Source organism: Rhinatrema bivittatum, chromosome 16, assembly GCF_901001135.1.
Source record: "Rhinatrema bivittatum chromosome 16, aRhiBiv1.1, whole genome shotgun sequence".
Taxonomy (NCBI): domain Eukaryota; kingdom Metazoa; phylum Chordata; class Amphibia; order Gymnophiona; family Rhinatrematidae; genus Rhinatrema; species Rhinatrema bivittatum.
In genome coordinates, this window is record NC_042630.1 from 16,194,925 (window position 1) to 16,216,558 (window position 21,634).

The 21,634-nt window shown below is 42.4% G+C and overlaps 1 protein-coding gene across 1 annotated transcript; it reads left to right on the forward strand.

Moving 5' to 3' along the window:
* Positions 1-6,683: 6,683 nt before the first annotated feature.
* LOC115077440 (extracellular calcium-sensing receptor-like) lies at positions 6,684-17,321 on the forward strand. The gene is made up of 6 exons (XM_029579731.1): positions 6,684-6,880; positions 8,301-8,592; positions 9,291-10,130; positions 11,051-11,278; positions 12,448-12,571; positions 16,396-17,321. The coding sequence occupies exons 1-6, from the start codon at positions 6,684-6,686 to the stop codon at positions 17,319-17,321; spliced, it is 2,607 nt and encodes an 868-aa protein (XP_029435591.1).
* The last annotated feature ends 4,313 nt before the right edge of the window (positions 17,322-21,634 follow it).

The following is a 21,634-nucleotide window of genomic DNA, read 5'->3' on the forward strand; positions in this document are numbered from 1 at the left end:
AAAATCTTTCCTGAAGTCTTTGTGGTTCTTTGCTACATGTATCATGATTTATTTTCTCACTACGGTTTCTTTCTGGTTCTAATATATTTATGATGCTTCTGCATAAGTATTAGGTTGTGATGCACAATTTTCACATTTCTTTGGGTTCTTATTGTGCAATTTTTATTACTCTATATCCTCATTGATAATCATGTAATTGTACTCTCAATAAAAATTCTGTATTCCGTGGCAGTACAGGGACTGGCCACAGGGGGCAGAGCATGGAAGGAGACAGAGGCATGTAGATCTTCACCACTGGAAGCCCGAGGTACCCCCGGGAGGAGCCCGTAGGGACCCGGGCCGCTGGGACTTAGGTGGGCCTCGCAGGGTCTCCTGGGAGAGTCTGAATCCAGCGTGCCCACAGACACTAGGAGAGCGCTATCAGGTTCGAAGCTGGAAACAGGTTGGAGGAGAGCGAACCAAAATAGAGTTGGTGAGGACAAGGCTAGGGTCATAACCAGAATCAAGCAAGGTCAGGCGAGCAAGGTCAAAGTCCAAGAGTCAGTCCGAGGAGTGGTCAATGAAGCAAGGGTCAAGATCCAGAGGTCAGGCAAGGTCGAAGAGCAGGCTGAGGTCTTTGGCAGGCGGCAGGCAGGCAAGTTAAGAGCAAGCTGAGGTCTTTGGCAGCTGGCAGGCAGATAGGCAGGTCAGGAACAAGCTGAGGTCTTTGGCAGGCGGCAGGCAGGCAGGCAGGTCAGGAACAAGCTGAGGTCTTTACCAGAAAGTCAGTACGAGGTAAGACCAGGGAGACGAACAACGAACACAGGAACAAGCAGGGCTAGGAAGCAGGTACAAGCAGGAACGGAACTGGAACAGAAGGATCCTGGAATGAGACTAGAAACAAGCAAGCAGGAACACGAGCAAGGGCAATCTCAGGAACAAACCAACCCAATTGCCAAGGCAAGGAAGTGAGGACAGGAACTTCCTTATAACATGAGTTCAATCAGGGTGCGCCGCGGAACTAGGTCCCACCCTGGAACCTACACCAGGGCGGGTGGTCCGCGCACATGCAGGGGCGTGGCTAATTGCCAAGACGCCGAGGCCTGGCATGAGGCCCGGAGTGTGACTGAAGGCCTGGCGACCGCCGCCGCAAGACGCCGGGGCCTAGCTGGACTTGCAAGGACCGCGAGGGAGACAAGACCAGGACCCGCTGTGTGACCCCAAAGCTGAGTGGTCCCGTGCGTGGGAGGATCGCGGGTGGGGCGCGTAACAATAAATAGTCAATGACCCATGCAATGGCTTCTGAAAACTGCCTTCTTAATTGTTTCTGCATTTTGTAGTAGAAATGCAGGATTTGGTGAAAGAGTTGTAATGGTAGTGGGGTCACTTGGCAATAGTGATCATAACACGATCAAATTTGAACTAATGACTGGAAGGGGGAAAATATGTAAATCTACAGCTCTAACACTAAATTTTCAAAAGGGAAACTGATAAAATGAGGAAAATAGAAAAAAACTGAAAGGTCAAATGCAAAGGTTAAAAGTGTACAACAGGCGTGGACATTGTTTAAAAATACCATCTTAGAAGTGCAGTCCAAATATATTCCATACATTAAGAAAGGTGGAAGGAAGGCAAAACGATTACCGGCATGGTTAAAAGGTGAGGTAAAAGAGGCTATTTTAGCCAAAAAAAATCCTTAAAAAAAATTGAAGAAAATAGGAAAAAGCATAACCATGACAAGTTAAATATAAAATATTGATAAGGCAGGCTAAGAGAGAATTCGAAATGAAGTTGGCCATAGAGGCAAAAACTCATAATAAAAACTTTTTAAAATATATCTGAAACAAGAAACCTGTGAGGCAGTCGGCTGGACCATAAGAAGATTGAGGACTTAAAGGGGCTCTTAGGGAAGATAAGGCCAATGCAAAAAGACTAAATTCATTCTTTGCTTCTTTGTTTACTAATGAGGATGTTGGGGAGATACCAGTTTCAGAGAAGGTTTTCAAGGGTGATGAGTCAGATGAACTGAACCAAATCACTGTGAATCTAGAAGATATAGTAGGCCAGATTGAAAAACTAAAGAGTAGCAAATCATCTGGACAAGAAGGTATGCACCCCCGGGATCTGAAAGAACTAAAAAATAAAATTTCAGATCTATTAGTTAAAATTTGAAACCTATCATTAAAATCATCCATTGTACCTGAAGACTGGAGGGTGGCCAATTTAACCCCAATATTTAGAAAGGGGTCCAGGGGTCATCCAGGAAACTATAGACTGGTGAGCCTGACCTCAGTGATGGGAAAATTAGTGGAAACTATTCTAAAGATCAAAATCACAGAACATCAGCATATAGAAAGACATGGTTCAATGGAACATAGTCAGCATGGAAATCTTGCTTCACAAATCTACTTCATTTTCTTAAAGGGGTTAACAAACATATGAATAATGTTGCGGACGGAGAGGTGGACCCTTGGGCCGGCCTGACGGAGAGTAGAAGGATGGTTAGGAGAACTCCGTGGAGAAGAAACAGGCCGGGAGGCAGCACCGAGACAGGCGACCAGACTAATCGGAGAAATTAGTCTGGTCGCTTGTCTCGATCAGACTAAGTAAACTCTGGAATTTGTTGCCAGAGGATGTGGTTAGTGCAGTTAGTATAGCTGTGTTTAAAAAAGATTGGATAAGTTCTTGGAGGAGAAGTCCATTACCTGCTATTAATTAAGTTGACTTAGAAAATAGCCACTGCTATTACTAGCAACAGTAACATGGAATAGACAGTTTTTGGGTACTTGCCAGGTTCTTATGGCCTGGATTGGCTACTGTTGGAAACAGGATGCTGGGCTTGATGGAGCCTTGGTCTGACCCAGTATGGCATGTTCTTATGTTCTTAGGATCTTCACCCTGGAAGCCCGAGGTCCCCCCGGGAGTAGCCCGAGAGGACCTGGACCACTGGGACTTAGGTGGATACTCTCGGGAAGAAGGAGAACAGCGTCAAGATGGTCCAATAGTAAGGCGGGCGGCAACAGGAAGTACGGAGAGACAAGCCGGAGTCAAGAACCAAGAAAACAATCCAAAGAAGAGGCAGGGCTGGAACCTGGAACAGCGAACTGAAGCAGGAGCGGGAGCTGGAACAAGAGACAACCTGGGACTGGAGCAGGAATGGAGGCTGGAGCTGGAGCGGAGACTGGAGAAGGAACGGAGACTGGAGCAGGAACGGAGCAGCGATGAAGGCAGGAAAAGCAACTAGATACTCTCGGTGGGAAAACATCATTGCAAGGCAATGATACTAGTCAGACGCCGGGTTTAAATCCCCGCCGGTGTCTGACATCACCTCTGAGGGCGGGCCGTGGTTTGGCGCCACAGGCCCTTTAAAAGCTCCCCCCTTGCGCGCACCTAGGAGGGGCGGAGCCAAGGACTGCAACAGATAAAGTTGAACCAGTAGATATAGTGTATTTGGATTTTCAAAAGGCATTGACAAAGTCCCTCATGAGATGCTTCTAAGAAAACTAAAAAGTAATGGGATAGGAGGTGATGTCCTTTCATGGATTACAAACTGGTTAAAAGACAGGAAACAGGGAGTAGGAGTAAATGGTCAATTTTCTCAGTGGAAAAGGGTAAACAGTGGAGTGCCTCAGGGATCTGTACTTGGAGCGGTGCTTTTCAATATATTTATAAATGATCTGGAAAGGAATATGATGAGTGAGGTTATCAAATTTGCAGACGATACAAAGTTGTTCAGAGTAGTTAAATAACAAGTGGATTGTGATAAATTGCAGGAGGACTATAAGAATGGGCATCCAAATGGCAGATGAAATTTAATGTGGACAAGTGCAAGGTGATGCATATAAGGAAAAATAACCCATGCTACAGTTACACAATGTTAGGTTCCATATTAGGTGCTACCACCAGAAAAGAGATCTAGGCATCATAGTGGATAATACATTGAAATCGTCGGCTCAGTGTGCTGCGGCAGTCAAAAAAGCAAATAGAATGTTAGGAATTATTAGGAAGAGAATGGAGAATAAAACAGAAAATGTCATAATGCCTCTGTATCGCTCCATGGTGAGATTGCACCTTGAGTACTGAGTACAATTCTGGTCACTTCATTTAAAAAAAGATATAGTTGCACTAGAGAAGGTACAGAAATAGGCAACCAAAATGATAAATGGGATGGAATGGATTCCCTTTGTGGAAAGGCTAAAGGGGTTAGGGCTGTTTAGATTGGAGAAGAGACAGCTGAGGGTAGATATGATGAGAGGTCTAGAACGGGTAAATGTGAATTGGTTACTGGTTATTTACTCTTTCGGATATTAGAAGAATTAGGGGTATTCAGTAAAGTAAGCAAGTAGCACATTTAAAACAAATTGGAGAAAATTCTTTTCCACTCAACACACTTTTAAGCTCTGGAATTTGTTGTCAGAGAATGTGGTTAGGCAGTTAGTGTAGCTAGGTATAAAAAAGGTTTGCATAAGTTCTTGGAGGAGAAGTCCATTAACTTCTATTAGTCAAGATGACTTAGGGAATAGCCACTGCTATTACTGGCATCAGTAGTCTGGGATCTACTTAGTGTTTGGGTACTTGCCAGGTACTTGTAGCCTGGATTGACCTCTATTGGAAACAGGATGCTGGGCTTCATGGACCTTGGTTTGACCCAGTATGGCATGTTCTGATGTAGTTAATAACTATCTTTGAACATCGGTACACCAATTTGTATACATTTTATAAAATGTAAATCTTTTATCATTTATTTGTGATATAAAATATAAAAGTCGCAGGGCACAGCAGAGATGCACGGGCAGAGCTATGTTTGTGCGAGTATGTCTCAGTGCAGGCATAGTGGGGGGATGAGGTGGTGGGGGGTCGCCATAGATGATTTAAAAAATAGGGGGGATGTGAACCAGCATATGGGCTACTGATTTATAAACCAGAATTCCTGGGGGTGAGTCCCTTTATCCCCCCCCCCCCCCCCCGGTGCCTCATTTCTAATCTCCGGCTCTGTCACCGACTCTGTATGTAACCTCAGACAAGTCTCATTTTTATGTATTTATTTTATTTATTTAACATTTTTTATATACCGAGGTTCTGGTAACAATGTTACTAATCACTTCGGTTTACATATAACTTTGGGGTGACATAACATATGAGTGTCTTACAGAGAACAAGGATATGAAACTTGGAAATATTAATTTACAAAACAAATTATGAGAAACAACAAATTATGAGGAACAGGGATATGAACTTGGAAATATTAATTTGCAAAAACAAAGTATGAGAAACAACATGTGAATTAAAGCATCTACCATACTAGCAAATATTATCTGTCAAGTGAAAAAAAGATATGTAACAGGAGGAATAGTCGTTGGCAGGGGAAATTACATTTGATTCTGGATTAAATTAAGCAGTGGAACATTTGATGTGATGACCCTGGTAGGAAAGTGATAGTAAAGTCCAACTCAAGCGAATGCTTGGTTGCCTCCCTGTGTCTCAGGTTACCTGAATGCAATCGCAGATCTTGCCTGATCCAGGCAGAAGGAAACACTGCCAGGTGATCCACCCCAGAGATGGCCGCACGTGTCATTAAAAAGTTTAAAGGCCCCCTAATCCACACTGAGCCTTGGCTTTCCACCTTTCTACATGTAATTTTCATAATCGGTTGAAATGAGTTACGAAGTACTGCTCGCTTCCTCCTCCGATGGGATCTGGAAGAAATGAGAGACAATTACAGGATAATTCTCTCCGGAGGGAGATCTCTCCCTGTCAGAGGGTGGGGAGGAACGAGTATAAATGCAGGCAGGATCCGGGGGCAGTCGCCACTGCGGTGAAACGTCAGGACCTGGGGAGTCTCCCGGAAGGGTCAGCACTCTATGACCGGGGAATACTGAATCCAGGAGTCATAAGAAAACTTCCCATTTATTTCTGGTTCCAGTTCGACATAACGCAAGAAAGAAAAGGTCTTCCCCTTCCACTTCCAGAGCTTAGTGTCTGCACATGATGAGTGGATTTCTGGCTGGAACCAATTATAGACTTTGGTGTTAAGTCATTCAGCTTTGCAATCCCCCAAACTGAGCTTTCTCCTACCGGTTAGGACCAGGCTTTGTGGCACAGGAAATCAATGAAATAGAGCGAGAGGGAGGGAATGAAGGAGAGTCAAAGAAACAGAGACAAAATAAAGTGTGGGACAAAGTCAGAAGCAGAAAATAAGAGACAGAGAAACAAACGGTGAAGTTACCTAATGCCATGCCGATAAAGTTTCTTGAATACAAATCTGAAGTTCAAAGAAGCAAGCAGGAGAGACTGACAGGGAATCAGATAGGTGCAAAAAGAAACAGAGTGAGTGAGTCGGAGAGGAAGAGAGAGGATGGCCTCTTTATTTAGCTGTCAGATCTTGATCTGAAATGCCATTACATCTTGTTTTTGTATTGTCATAATTTTATTACCGTTTATAAAACCTTTGATCTTCTAGATGACAATAAAGCAAGGAAGAGAGTGTGAGAGACTGCACTGTCACCAAAAAAAGGCTTAGAGTGTGCAGCACTCCTTGTATATTACAAATGATGAAATGATCTGTCTCTGCACAGCAGAGTCTGCTCATCATAAGTCTGCCGGTTATAATTTTACCTTTGCGCCGCTGACCCCTGGTAGTTGGCTCAGGTGTTTCTGGTGATCCATAATATTTCCTCAGCCCACCCTATGTGCCGGTCTGCACCATGACACTTCTGGGGCTGGTGGTCCTGTTGGCGATGAGCCTTGCTCCCTGCACATCCCAGGGCTGCACCCTCCAGAGCCAGAAAGAGGTGGGCTTAATGCAGGACGGGGACATCTTGGTTGGAGGAATAATTCCAGTGCACCTCACTTGGCTGCCGCCGGAGAACCAGATCACTGGACAACCCGTTCTCTGCAGCACGTAAGATGTCTGCTTTTCATCTTCACCTTAAATCTTGTACATAAGGATGATTCTGGTGGAGGCTGCTCGTGTGCCTGTATTCCGTGATTTCCTGCTGGTGCTGCTTGTGCACGTGTCTCTGCTCTGTCACTCCCTGCTGCAGTCGCCCGCTTGTATGTTCCTCTGCTCTTTAATTCCCTGTAGGTGTTGCCCATGTTTGTCTCTGCTTTCCTGCAGGTGCTAATTAAGAAGTAAAATTTAAGACCTCTGCACGCACCGATTTTATACCATACATGCCTATATGTGCACATAGGCACGCATGTTATAAAATCAGCTATCTGTGCGTACGCGTGAGCACGATTTTATATTGACAAGTGCATGTGCATGCAAATGCCATCTTGAGCGCGTAAGTGGGGGGAATTTCAGTAGGTTTGCTCGGCGGCGCAATCGGCCTTCTTACCAGTTCGCTCCCAGTTCACTCCAGTAAAGGAGAGGACTTCCTAAACCACCCTAGCCAACTTGCCTCCCTTTTACCCTATTAGCCCCGAGCCTTTAAACCCCGCTGACTAGCCTGTTTTTTTTTTTTTGTTATACGACTTAACACACCATCCAAAGCAGAAGTAAACGTTATGCGATAGAGGACCCCAACGTAGCTTTGGTGTGTAACTACTTATGCGCTGACTCCATGGTGGAGTCCCAGCCCGCCCATGCCCCGCCCATGCCCCGCCCAGACCACGCCCGCGCCCCTCCCCTTTTTCTGAAGACTTTGTTTATGCCGTACCCGTGGTCCTTTTAAAATCCATGCGTCGCCTGCGGGACAAAGTCACAGTTTTGGTGCGCGCAAGCCTTTGAAAGTCGACCAGTTAGAGTCCATGTGTGTGTGTTTGATGGTGGGGGGGGGGGGGGGGCTCTCCTCTGTTACTTCGGCTGCTAACCGGTATTATCTGACCTGACTGATTTTTAACGTAAACCCCCGCCCCCCTTTCCTATGTCCCGAACCAAAAGACAGGAGTTCAGGGGTTCTTTCCCATCTGTTTGGGGGAGGGAGGAGGAGCTAATCTTAAAGATCCTACTTGAGATTCTCTCAAGATCCTTGCATCCAACAAGGAAATAGCACTTGCCCTGGAACTGTTGTTCCAAAGAAAAGGCTTTACTGAAGATTCTTCTGTATTAATGATCTCTCACATATAGCACCGAGTTGCGTTACATTTCTATAGCCCGGGACTAGAACGCCCGTCTTTTTTATGGGAATTGAGAGGGCAAAGCCCAGAAAACAGTGCATGACAAGTTCAAAGAAAAACAAGGACTGGAAGCTAGGGAGACATTATCTGGAAGTCACAGAACAGAAACGCACGAGCCTGAGGCAATCAAAGGTGATCAGATGACAAACCTCACAGCAGGGGGCGCACCTGCTAAGTGTGGAATTCCTTTTACTCCTTAGAATATACACCAGAGCGTACGGCTGGGCACAAGCCATGGTGTTCTCCATCAACGAAATCAACCAAGACCAAACCCTCCTCCCCAACATCAGCCTGGGCTTCCAGATTTATGACACCTGCTACTCAATCACCAGAGCTCTGGAGGGCACTGCTTGGTTACTGACAGGTCAAGAGCAGCCCATATTGAACTACCGGTGCCAGAACCAAGTGTCGCTGGCGGCCATCATTGGAGAATCCAGTTCCACTTCCTCAATTTCTATGGCTTGGATTTTGGGTCTTTACAGGTACTCCCAGGTAAGATGTAGCCATCTTATCTGAAATGTCCCTATTTGTCATTGAGGTTGAAGGTGCAGTAATACCCTGGAGGTAGGAAAACAAATACCTGTAGACTGATGACTGTTTCTCTTATTTTCAGAAACAGTTTTGGAAAACATACAGAATAGTTACAAAAAAGACTCTACTAAGTAGTGCAGCAAGTAGAATATTACCCAGGTAGTTACTCAGGTAATATTAGCCTGTATATTCAGTCAGACTTACCTGTTTAATTCTGCCGTTGAATATGCCTGCCCAAAGGTACCCAGGTAACTTTACACAAGGACTGTGAGTTACTCAACCAGACTTGCCCACCTAAATTTTTATCAGTTACACTGAATATTGTCACTATCCAGCTAGATCTAGGTCATGCCCCTGGAATGCCCCCAGAACGCCCTGCCTCTTATGATCTGACTCAATTTTATCCAGGTATAAAGATACCCAGGTAAAGTTTTGCTGGTCATTGGGATGGAAAATGGTAATCTTGGGGTGTATCAGTTACTCAGACAAATCTTTTTCAACTTGCTTCAGATTAGAACCCATTGAGTTAGCCCAACAGCATTAGAGAGCATTAATGATCATAATATTAATAATATCATACTATTGGAGAAATCCCTGCGCCTTGTCTTTTAGGGAATCTTGGATTTCCTTTCTTTAAAACATGTCATCTGTTGTTTCAGATAAGTTACTTCTCAACAAGTCCTATGCTGAGCAACAAGATCCATTTTCCTTCCTTTTTCCGAATGCTTCCCAGCGATGAAGTCCAGGTTCTGGGACTGGCACAGCTGGTGGCACATTTTAATTGGACATGGGTAGGAATGCTGTCCAGTTCAGATGACTATGGTACTTTAGGATCCCAACTCTTGAAGGCAGAACTCTTGAAGCTGGGCATCTGTGTTGCCTTCCATGAAACTTTCCCTATGGTTTCCACATCTTTGAAACTTAAGCTCATTATTACAATGGTCAAGAAATCATTAGCCAATGTCATACTGGTGTATACTCCAAGGTCATTTTTCATGCCTGTTATAGAGGAACTATCTAGAGCAAATGTTACTGGAAAGGTATGGATTGCTTCTGAAGGCTGGTCAAGTGATTTCCTTCACCTAAAGAAAGAACATGCTCGTATGTTGAGTGGTACCATTGGATTTTCAGTTCATGAAGGTGACATGCCAGGGTTCAATGAGTTCCTTCTTAAGCTTCATCCTTCTACCTCTCCAAGTGACATATTTATCAAACCATTATGGATGGAGATATTTGGGTGCCAGTGGCCTGAGAATAACTTGACCGTGTTGGCCAAAATAGATGCCAGCACACCTAGAACTGTATGCACTGGATCCGAGAAGCTGGAAGAGTTTGAAGGTCAAATTTCACAACTGTTTGACATGAGAATCAGCTATAACATGTACAATGCAATTTACTCTGTGGCCTACACCCTACATGATATGTGGTCCTGTGTACTAGGAAAAGGGCCCTTCACAAACAACACATGTGCAGACATCTGGAATTTCAAACCATGGCAGGTGAGATAGTGCAGTAAATTTTATTTTCAAACTGCATGTCAGAAGAAAGATAATTCTTTAAGATAACATAGTAATGATGGTAGAAAAAGACTAAACTGGCCTGTTTAGATTCTTTCACTCTAGTTAAATAAGCATATAACATCCATACACAACCCAGCACCAGCTTCCATTCTGTTCCTTCAACTCTTTTCTTAACACTACCCTGCAAAAGAGTCCCAAGCATGCCCAGAAAATGTGTGAAGTACTTGCCTCCATCATCTTCACTGGTAGGCCATTTCAGGCCTTGTTATTTTCCCTGTGGGTTTTGGGGCAGTCCCCACACGATGTTGATTGCCTTTCTCTGGCTTATGTATATTCTTTCAGAGATACGGCCTTCAGAATTGAACACGGAATTCTAGGTGAGGTCTCACCAATGACCTGTAAAGAAACATCATTGCCTCTTTTACTGCTACTTGTTCTTCTTCTTGTGCATCCTAGCATCCCTCTGTCTCTGGCCAGCATCTTATAACACTGTTTCATTACCCTGGGATCATCAGAGAGTGTTATCCTAAAGTCTCTTTCCTGGCACTGCACATCTATTTCTCAGCCCCCTCCCGCAAAATGAGAATCACTCCCTCAGAATTCAGTACTTTAGATGCATAGCTCTGCACTTTTTTGTATTGAATCATAACTGCGAACTATTAGACCATTACTTGAGATAAATGTGGGGCCTTTAGATCAGAGCTACAGCCCACTTGACATTCAATGACCTGTGGAAGCTTGCATTGTTGTAAATATACTATATGGAAGACTTCATTTTTGAGTAATGTTGGCCCACTGTCTTTCAGGAGCACCAACTTCACCATGTTGAGTGAAACATTAGTAATGTTTTATTGCAAATCGTCACCATGGCCGTGACTCATAACTGCTTTTCTCCCCAGTTCCTTCATTACATGAGGAAGGTGCGCTTCAAGAACAAGATGGGAGAGGAAATATACTTTGACAACAATGGCAACCCCCCCACTGTGTATGACATCATCAACTGGCACCTGAAACCTGATGGCACCATCCACGATGTGAAGGTGGGAAGATTCGACTCAAGATTACCCAAAGGGCAGGAGATGTCCATCAACATTAGTGCCATCCAGTGGCACACACAATACACAGAGGTACAACCAGCGATGGATTAAGAGTGCCTTGGACCCCAGGTGGTGCCCCAGCTACAGTCCACCCCCACCCCCATCTTCATTCACATTCCCCCTTTACCATTTTTCTTCTTCCAGTCCTCCATGGATCTCCTCTAGATTTGGACTCCAATGACTGCCCCATCCACTCCCAACTTACCCCATCACTGGGTATAATCCTACTGTACACACACTGAGAGAGGGAGCAGGAGTTTTCTTAAAACCTGTTGTGAGCCTAGAGATACAGATCCAAACATTTTCAGCATCATTATGATTTGAACAAAACTGGCATTGAGTTATCCTAGGTGAAGCAGAGTGTCTACACACTAATCAACATCATCATTTCTGACCAGTGTATGAGGAGCTACATAGGAAGGGTCATTTTCAAAGGCATTTCTGCAGGTAAAACAGTGCTTTATCCACTGAAATGACTTGTTATAAAAACATCCATCTGTTATGCCAGCAAACTTACGTGCATATGTCTTGTATGCACGTAAGTTTACCTTGACTGAGCAGAGGCGTTCCCAGGAGTGAAGAGGGATTTGGACTTATGTGCATATTTCCAGATTCTGAAACTTATGCATGTAAATTTCCTCGTAAAATTTCAGTGTGCAAATCAACAGGTGTAATAGCCTGCAGGTATCTTTGGTGGAGTCATTTTTAAAGCAAACATACAAGCATTAAGTTAGATTTGAAAACCACTGTCACTTATGTGTTCATTTGCCAACTTTCCTATGAGGGCTGTTACAAAATTACCCGCTAAATGGTTCAGTGCCATAAAGTAATATCAAACTATTCTCATTGGTGGCATCTTCTGTTTCTCTGCTCAAAACCCCATTAACGAGCACAGAACAAAAACCAGAGCCATTTACCTTCTTGTGCTGGCTGGCATAGTAGAACACAGAAGGCATGATCACCATTGTTGGAAGTGGCCAGCGTGCTAGTGTCAGGAAATGGAGTATCCAGAGGAACAGAACCACCTGTCCCGGCTACTCGCAGCTGAGACCTTTAGCGCCTGCTCTGTTCCAGGAATATCCAGTTCCTGTCCTACCAACTAAATACCCGCTTTCTATTCATCCCCGTCAATACAGATTTTAAATAACTTATTTAGAAGAGGATTCCCTTCCCTCTTTGTCTCCATCCCTCCCCGTCAGGTACCACGCTCCGTGTGCAGCGAGAGTTGCGGCCTCGGCTACAGGAAGGCGGCTCGGAAGGGACGGCCCCTCTGCTGCTTCGACTGCCTCCCCTGCACTGAGGGAGAGATTTCCAACACGACAGGTAAGACAATGTAGGATGATGGTGTCTGCTGGATTTCATGTAACTGAAAACAGAAGCATTTACTGCTAGCTAGTATCTGCCATTATATCACATCACACACGGATCTGTGATTTGTTGGTGCTTGAAGATGAGGGGGAGAGTGTGCTATGTGAAACTTTACTGCTAGAAATTCCTCTTCAGCTCAAGAAAGGAAGCCACTAATCTTGAAAAGCATTCAAAAGATTCAGTCAAGGCTGGGGTGTGTACAGGACGCAAAGAATGGCGCCTCAATAGGCCTTGAATCCTTAGATGTTTCATATTTGCTCAGTCATAGAGGCTTCTATCATGTCTGCAGAAAAAGGTGCAAAAGCTGAGGATGGTATGGCTGAGTGACGCACATTGCCACCGGAACTAAATATTTTCCAATAATATTTTCAACCACTATATAAATTCCAGGACAGAAACAGACAGACTCCAGCCATATGGACACTAAGGGCCTTATTTTCTAAACGTATCGCATGCGGTAAGGGACGTTTCGCATGCGAAATGTCCCTTTTCGCATGCGATACCAAAATGGGGGCGGAGTCGGCCCCAGAAGAGGAGGAGTCGGGGCGTCACCGGGGCCGACTCCACGAAGATGCCACGGACGATGAAAAGGTAAGGCCCTTTTCACGTCCGAGTTCGCTCCCAATAGCTACACCTTCTATGGTGACGCTATTGGGTGCGAAACCGGCAGCGATCGCAGGCCCAACCCCCGTTTCATCCCCCTGCCCCTCATTCCCTAAAGTATCGCAGGCCTGCGATACTTTAGAAAATGAGGCCCTAAGTGATATAAGCAGCTGCTCCTGTAGTCAGTAGCTAATAGAAAATCCTTTCCTCCTGTAGAAAGGATAACTGCTCTTCTTCTATGGCTTCAGCTTAGAAACGTAGAAACATTATGACAGAAAAAGACCTTATGGCCCAACTAGTCTGCCCATTCACCCAATTAATTTAGCTTTATAATTCCCATCACTTCCTTAGAGATCCCCTGTATTTATCCCATGTTTTCTTGAATTCAGCTACTGTTTTTGCCTCCACCACCTCCTCTGGGAGGCTGCTCCATGCATCCACCATCCTCTCTGTAAAGAAATATTTCCTAAGTCTGAGTCTACCATCTTTCAACCTCATTCCATGATCCCTCGTTCTACAGCCTCCTTTCTGTTGAAAGAGGCTCATCTCCTGTGCATGGAAACCTTTGAGATATTTAAATGGCTCTATCATATCTTCCCTATCTTGCCTTTCCTCCAGGGTATACATGTTTAGATTTTTAAGGCTATCCACATATGCTTTAGAAGGACGCCCACTGACCATTTTAGTAGCCACCCTCTGGAGCGACTCCATCTTGTTTATATCCTTTTAAAGGTTGTGCAGTCTCTAGAATTGTGCACAGTATTCCAAGTGAGGTCTCATCTGTGACCTATACAGGGGCAATATCACCTCCCTTTTCCTGCTGACCATTCCTCGCCCTATGCAGCCAAGCATCTCTCTGGCTTTTACCATTGCTTTATCCACCTGTTTTGACCACTTTAAGATCATCAAATACAAACACCCCCAAATTCCACTCTTCCTTTGTGCTTAGAAAACTTTCTCCTCCAATATTGCACCTTTCACTTGAGTTTTTGCATCCTAAATGCATTACTCTGCATTTTCTTTAGCATTAAACCTTAGCTGCCAGACATTAGACCATTCCGTGAGCTCTACTAGATCCCTTCTCATGTTTTCCACACCTTCCTGGCTTTCCACCCTGTTACAGATTTTGGTGTCATCAGCAAAAAGATAAACCTTTCCCGACAACCCTTCCATTATGTCGCTTACACAAATGTTGAAAAAAAAAAAACAGTCCAAGGACCAATCCCTGAGTCACACCATTAGTAACAACCGCTCCTCAGAGAAAACTCCATTTACCCCTACCCTTTTTGCCTCCCACTCAGTCACTTTCTAACCCAGCCAGTTACACTAAGATCCATACCAAGGGCGCACAATTTATTTATAGTCCTCTTTGCAGAACCATGTCAAAGGCCTTGCTGAAATCCAAGTACAGTACATTTAGTGCTCTTCCTTGATCCAACTCTCTGGTCACCCATTTAAAAGAAATTGATCAGATTTGTCTGACAAGATTTACCTCTGGTAAAATCATGATGTCTTATCAGTTGATTTATGCTTTAACTGCAATCAGTAATTTAATTTGCAAACAAGTTCTAAAAATCTGTAAAATCCAGATTTATTAGAAAGAATACAGTTTATGTACTTTTTTATTTATGGTTTTATTAATTGTCTCCCCAACCCAAATTAGGCTGTCCAAAGAGGTGCACAACACAGCAAAAAGAATTGCAATACATAAAACAAAATACAAAATCAATAAAACCAAGAAATAAGATACCAGGTCCCCAGATCATCTTTATCACAATTTCACCTCTTCGCATTGCCACCCAAGACCATCCCACCATACTAACCCTTAACAGAGATTAAACATACATCAAGTCAGCATAATAAGTGCAGCAATAGGCTCACAATACAGTAATTTAATTCCCCATCATCCTTATACACAACGCTCCTACCTACTTTCAAATGACTATACAATTCATCAGATTTTAAATGACACAAATATTTCTAAAGCCAGATCCCAAATATTTTCTTACTACTTTCATCACCTTCCCCAGAAAAAAAGATCTGTCCTACCACTCAAGATGGGAAAAAAGATGAGATTTACCTTTTTTCCAATAAGTACAATAATGCAACTCTAATCCAATATCCATGGATAGTGACTTCCAGAGGGAGGGAGCAACTGTTGAGAAAGACCTTGTCCGAAGTCAGATCCACCTCACCTCTTTAAATGAAAGCAACCATCAGCAAAGCACCTTGACTGGATCTCACCTGGTGTTTTGAAAAATAGCATGCTGGTTTATTCTTATGGTGTTCCCAGTGCTCGAAAGGTTTATTTGAGATCTTAAATTGGCAGCAGGCTCCCATAGGAAAACAGTGTGGTTCATGCAGGACAGGAATAATAGAATCCCACCTAGCACAACCCAACACTACTCTGGCTGCCACCTTCGGAACCACCTGCAGTCTATACGTCAGCCGCTCAGTCCAAGTGCAACTTAATCTTAGTAGATTTTAGGTCAAGAAAAGGTTGCAATTTCATGACCAGTTTCTAGCTTCCAAAAAAAGCAGTGAAACTTGTTTGTGAAATATAAGACACCAGATCAAAATTAGGGTCAAATCTAACACCAAGATTACTCATTGATGGGGTAGGGTTTAAAATAGTTGAATCCATACTGACTGAAATAAGAACAACATCCAGATTATTGCCACCAGTTTTCAAAATTTCACTTTTCTTGGAGTTCATTATTAAATTTCTTCCCAACAAGCAATCAAAAATCTGATTCCAGGAAACAAAGGGGAACAATCTTCCACCAACAAACCATTTACCAATCCAAGAAGATAACTTAATAACTCATCTGGAAGTATTTTTAGAGAGGCACAAAAGTCAAATAAAAAATATATATTTCCCTTGATCCTGACAAAGTACATTTAAATTCCTAAAAGCTCAGGGATTCAAAAACCTCAAATTGTGGGTAACCAGGGCCAATTTTTTATTTTATCTGGATCTGCTCTACCACTTTGAGTCCCTGGGTAGAGCAGGTTATACATTTTTAAAATAAATAAAATCTGTAACTTCTTTAAGAACTTCCATGGTCAGCTAGGAAATGTCACCTGTTCCAGCTCTTAAAAGATAACCATTATTATCAGGGCAGGGGGAAGCATTATCTCTGCAACTCATTAACATCTGATTTTCTGATTTCCAGATTCCAATATCTGTTGGCAGTGTGCGAGCGACCAGTGGTCCAATGGAAGAAAAAGTGAATGTGTCCCAAAGAGAATAGAATTCCTCTCCTATCGGGATGTTTTGGGAGCCATTTTGGTAATTGTTGCCATTTCCTGCTCCATCATTACAGCTGCCATATTGTGCATATTCATCAAGTACCGAGACACCCCCATCGCCAAAGCCAATAACCGGGAGCTCTCCTTCCTTCTCCTGGGTGCCCTAGTGCTCAGTTTTCTCTGTTCTCTGCTCTTCATTGGGGATCCTCAGCCAAAGACCTGTCTGCTTCGTCAACCTGCCTTTGGCATCATCTTTGTCCTCTGTGTCTCTTGTGTGTTGGCCAAGACTATCATGGTGGTTATTGCCTTCAATGCCACAAAGCCCAACAGTAATTTGAGAGGGTGGCTGGGACCCCGGGTCCCCATTGTGATAGTTTCTACTTGCACATTTCTTCAGGTCCTCATCTGTGTCACATGGCTACTGATCTGCCCTCCCTTCCCAGAGAAGAACATGAAACTGAAGACTGACATTATCATAATTCAGTGCAATGAATGTTCAGATGTTGCACTCTGGTGCATGCTGGGATATATGGGCTTCCTGGCATGTGTCAGCTTCCTGGTGGCCTTCCTTGCACGCAAGCTGCCCGACAGCTTCAATGAAGCCAAATGGATCACATTTAGCATGCTTGTGTTCCTGAGTGTCTGGCTGTCCTTCGTCCCTGGCTATCTGAGCACTCAGGGGAAGTACACGGTCACTGTGGAGGTTTTTGGGATCATCTCATCCAGTGCAGGGTTACTTGTTTGTATTTTCTTCCCCAAGTGTTACATCATTTTACTGAGACCTGACAAAAATACTCGGGAGCAACTCTTAGGGAAAGTGACTAGGAACAAGAAGATAAAGGCTATCTAGATATCCTTCTTAGCTTTCCACTCTGTATCACATGGCTACTGTCTGATTGTAGCACAGTTCTAGTAGCTGCAGTGGTCCTGGAGTAACCATGAACCTTTTGAGTAGACTATAAAAAGATAGATGTAACACATGAGCTTTAGAGAGCACAACTTTCTTCAGATTCAACTCACTCATGATTACTGCTTGCAAATGATCTTGCATTTAAATTGCTGCTGTTCTGATCTATGCAATATATATATTATTGTGTGGGCATCAATTATCCTTCAATTAATGATGGTCTTAAACTGGGTCTATCTGCTGGACATTTATCCTAACAGGTGAATTTTCAAAGGAATTATGCACATAAATGTAACCTATTCTCAAGCCATTTACCCTCATTAAAGGATGGATTTTAAAAGCCCAACGCATACATCAATTACGGATTGTGCGAGTATGTCGAGCCAGTGCGTGTACAAATGAAACGTTTTCAAAAAGGAGCGGAGTGAGGGCATGGGCTGGGCAGGGCATGGAAGTTTCAGGATTGTAAGTGAATATTTACACTTTGCGCTGGGGTGTTCTGCCATGTACGTTTACTTCCGCTATGGATGACATGTAACTTATAAAACAAAACAAAACAAAAAATATAGGCAGATCAGCGGGGTTTTAAAGGTCAGGGCTAACAGGGCATGTTATTACCATGTACAATGATTTAAAAAATCAGACCCTTAATGGGCAAGTTCATTAGCTTATTGAGAACCCACAGATGTATGCACTGTATATATGTATTTATTAAATTAGGCATATTTGAAATTAAAAGAAAGGTATTTGATTTCTAAAAGGCTGGCTTGCTAGTATTAGTTTGTGATGAGGCATTTAACAGTTGGGCTAGTGAAAGGCTACCAACAGGCACTCTAAGAAGGGTCTCATCGAGGATCCTACAAGAGTTCTCTATGGGTTGGATCTTCCAAGAAAGGTTTGGTTCTCCATAAATCGCTTGAAGACCTTGGCTGGACTTTGTGCAGGTCTCTTCCACAGATAGCTCAAAGTTTGATTGTGGCCACTAGAGTGGCCCTTAGTTGTATATGATTTTGTGAACTGAAATATTTTTCATCTCCCAACCCCCAAAATTGTTCCAATCCATGTAAAAGTACTCTCTATAAAATTTCATCTCAATCAGATAATATTAATATGGCCCCCCAAAGACCCTAAAGTTTCATACTTTAACAAAATCAATATTTTTTATATTAAACTGTTTTTATCTTCTTTGTCATACTTTTTTCAAAAGAAGTATAGAATATGATTGAAAAATAATTTAATTTGAAATAAAAAATGCTTCTGGAAGCTTATTTATTTATTTATTTATTTAGCATTTTTCTATACCGACTTTCCAATAACAGAATTATTGATCAATTCGGTTTACATTCTCAACAATAACAATGACAAGTAAATGTCTTACAATGAACAGGTCGAATTAACTTGGATTAAGATATATGGGGTTAATAACATAATTAAAAGGTATGGTGCCTAATGTAGTCTAGCTAAACAGGTGGTATTATAATGTTATTAGATAATTAGACTGCCAAAGAATATGTGATTTCTAGAGAAGGTCTATATAGTTCTCTAGCGTGTTCCCACGGAGGGGATCATTGGCAGGGATATTCCGCAAGTTGATGTTAAGGGAAAGCTTGGTTGAATAACCAAGTCTTGAGTCGTTTTTTAAATGTAGTGGAGCATTGCACTGATCTGAGATCTGACGGGAGAGTGTTCCAGATTTTAGGACCTGCTGTGGAGAAAGCTCTTTTGCTTAATGCTGACTTCATCGGTGGGATTTGAAGGTTGTTTTTGTTGGCTTGTCTCACTGGTCTGGTAGAGGTGTGGAGTTGGAGAGGGAATTTGAGCTCGAGTGGTGCCAGGTTGTGTAGTGCCTTGTGGGTTACTGAGAGCACTTTGAAAAGTATTCTGAATTTGACGGGAAGCCAGTGTAGGCTTTTTAAGATGGGTGAGATGTGGTCTCTTTTGTTGGACTTGGTTAAGATCCTCGCTGCAGCGTTTTGCAGCATCTGTAGCGGTTTTATGGCGTTTGCAGGGAGACCCAGTAGAAGTGAGTTGCAGTAGTCTATTTTCGTGAGAAGGTTGTGGAAGGTTCTACAAACATAAAGAAAGTTCTGAGGCCTATATATAGATGGTGTCACTCAATAACTGTCAGTAAGTTCAATTCAAGTCTTACAGCCAGTAAGGCAGTTTTCTAAGTTCAGACAGATTTCAAGTTACAGCTCTATTCGCTAAGATTTTAGTAAGCTCTTGTATTAGTGAGTTTGTGCTTTACGAAGTGTAGTTCATTTGTGCGATATAATGGCATCATCATCATCAAAATCCTCTTCAAGACTTTCACGCTGTTTACGGAAAGATTATGAATGTAGACTCATCGGAAACATAAAAAACCAAATTGAGGAGAGAAACTACCTTCAAATCAGCAAGTACTCAGTGTTCTTCTCTTCAATTTATGTGTTGTTAAATTATCAATCAAAGAAAGTGTGATCTCAGTTGTAAAAGAAGTTCTTGTTTTTTGGGAAAAGGGATGAATTCCCCCAAAACGAACTGATCATTGTGTTGAAAAAGTTATATCACTACATAAAAAATGGCAAGATTTACAGAAGCGGTTGGGTAGATACCCAGATGTGGAAGCAAAAAAACGAATGAAATTCCTGGATAAATTAGATGATTTATTCAATGTTGCACATGAGAATGCATTAAACATCATTAAGAACGAAGAGGATAAGCTGTTTTTATTATTGTAACGCAAGAAAGGATGACCAGGTTCCATGGCTGGCATTGATCGCTAATTTAAAGCCAGTGAAAAAAAATAGACGGGAACATATAGAAAATGAAACAGAGAGAAGAAGAGAACTTACGAGGAAATGGAACAATCTTATTACATTTTTATTGTTATTATTTCCATTTTAGATGTTATTTTGTGAAGTATGTGTTTTTCTTTTGGTTTCAATTTTTGCTCAATATCTTTGGACATTTTTATTTCATGTAAATAAATGTATGAAGAAAATAGTTATAAATAAAATTGTCTTTCAATTATGCTTGATTATTATTTTCCCAAAGAACATTTGAAAATGAAATACAAACGTTTTAAATAAGAAAAACCAATTTTCGGTGAAATTTGAAACTTTAAGGCTTTCGGGGGGTCACCTTAAAATAGTTCAATTGAGCTGAAATTTGTCAAGGAGCACTTTTTCATAGATTGGAGCAAGATTATTTATTTATTTATTTAACAGTTTTTTTTATACCGACCTTCATAGTAAATAACCATATCGGATCGGTTTACAAATAACAAGAGTAAAACTGGGGTAACAATTCAAGTAAACGAAGGATAAACAATAGGTAGGAATGAGTCAAAGTTACAATCAACAGGGTAAGAGAACTTGGAAGCTTGCAACAAGCTGGAAAGAAGATAAGGCAGGAAATAAATATAAAGTGATTGGGGTTGGGAGCAAAGAGTTTAAAAAGTAGAAAAATAAGGGCCATCCTAGTGGCCACCTAAATCAGACAATAAACCACACTGCAAACAACTGTCGTTTACACCCAAGCACAAATAAACTAAGAACGTAAGAAGTTGCCATACTGGGTCAGACCAAGGGTTCATCAAGCCCAGCATCCTGTTTCCAGCAATGGCCAATCAGTATCCGGCAAGTACCAAAACATTAAGTAGATCCCATGCTACTGATGCCAGTAATAGCAGTGGCTATTCTCTAAGGGGTAGATTTTAAAAAGCATTTACTCGAGCAAAACTGGTTTTTGCTCGAGTAAATACACTTTACTCAAGTAAGTGGGCTTTTCAAAATTGCTACAATATATGCCATTGAATTGTCCATAGGATTTACTCAAGTAAGTGCACTTTACTCGAGTAAATAGCTTTTGAAAATTGCTACGATAGTATGTCACATTTACATGCGTAACTCCTTTGAAAATGACCCCCTAAGTCAGCTTGATTAATAGCAGTTAATGTACTTCTCCTCCAAGAACTTATCCAAACCTTTTTTTAAACCCAGCTACACTAACTGTCCTAACCACATCCTCCACTAGACTCAATAAATTGCAGTACTACTGCATGGCTGCATGTGTCCTCTTGAGCTTTGTACCAAACCTTAGTAGATGACAGCAGAAAAAGAATACCTGATCTATGCAGTCTGCCCATGTCTCCTGTCGATGCTTCCAAGGACATATCCCAGCTGACAACCATTGAGTGTGACCTCTTCTAAGATATTTCTCCTTGCTCAAGACAGTTTTTTTTTCATCTTTTTCCTTCATCCGAGGTAGATGAG

What these genes read in the sequence shown, in the direction of transcription:
- LOC115077440 (XM_029579731.1), top strand. Translation starts at nt 6,684, where the DNA reads ATGACACTTCTGGGGCTGGTGGTCCTGTTGGCGATGAGCCTTGCTCCC. An exon ending in GGAATTTCAAACCATGGCAG is followed by an intron (nt 10,131 to 11,050) that starts GTGAGATAGTGC and finishes TTTTCTCCCCAG; the next exon opens with TTCCTTCATTACATGAGGAA. An exon ending in AGAGATTTCCAACACGACAG is followed by an intron (nt 12,572 to 16,395) that starts GTAAGACAATGT and finishes TCTGATTTCCAG; the next exon opens with ATTCCAATATCTGTTGGCAG.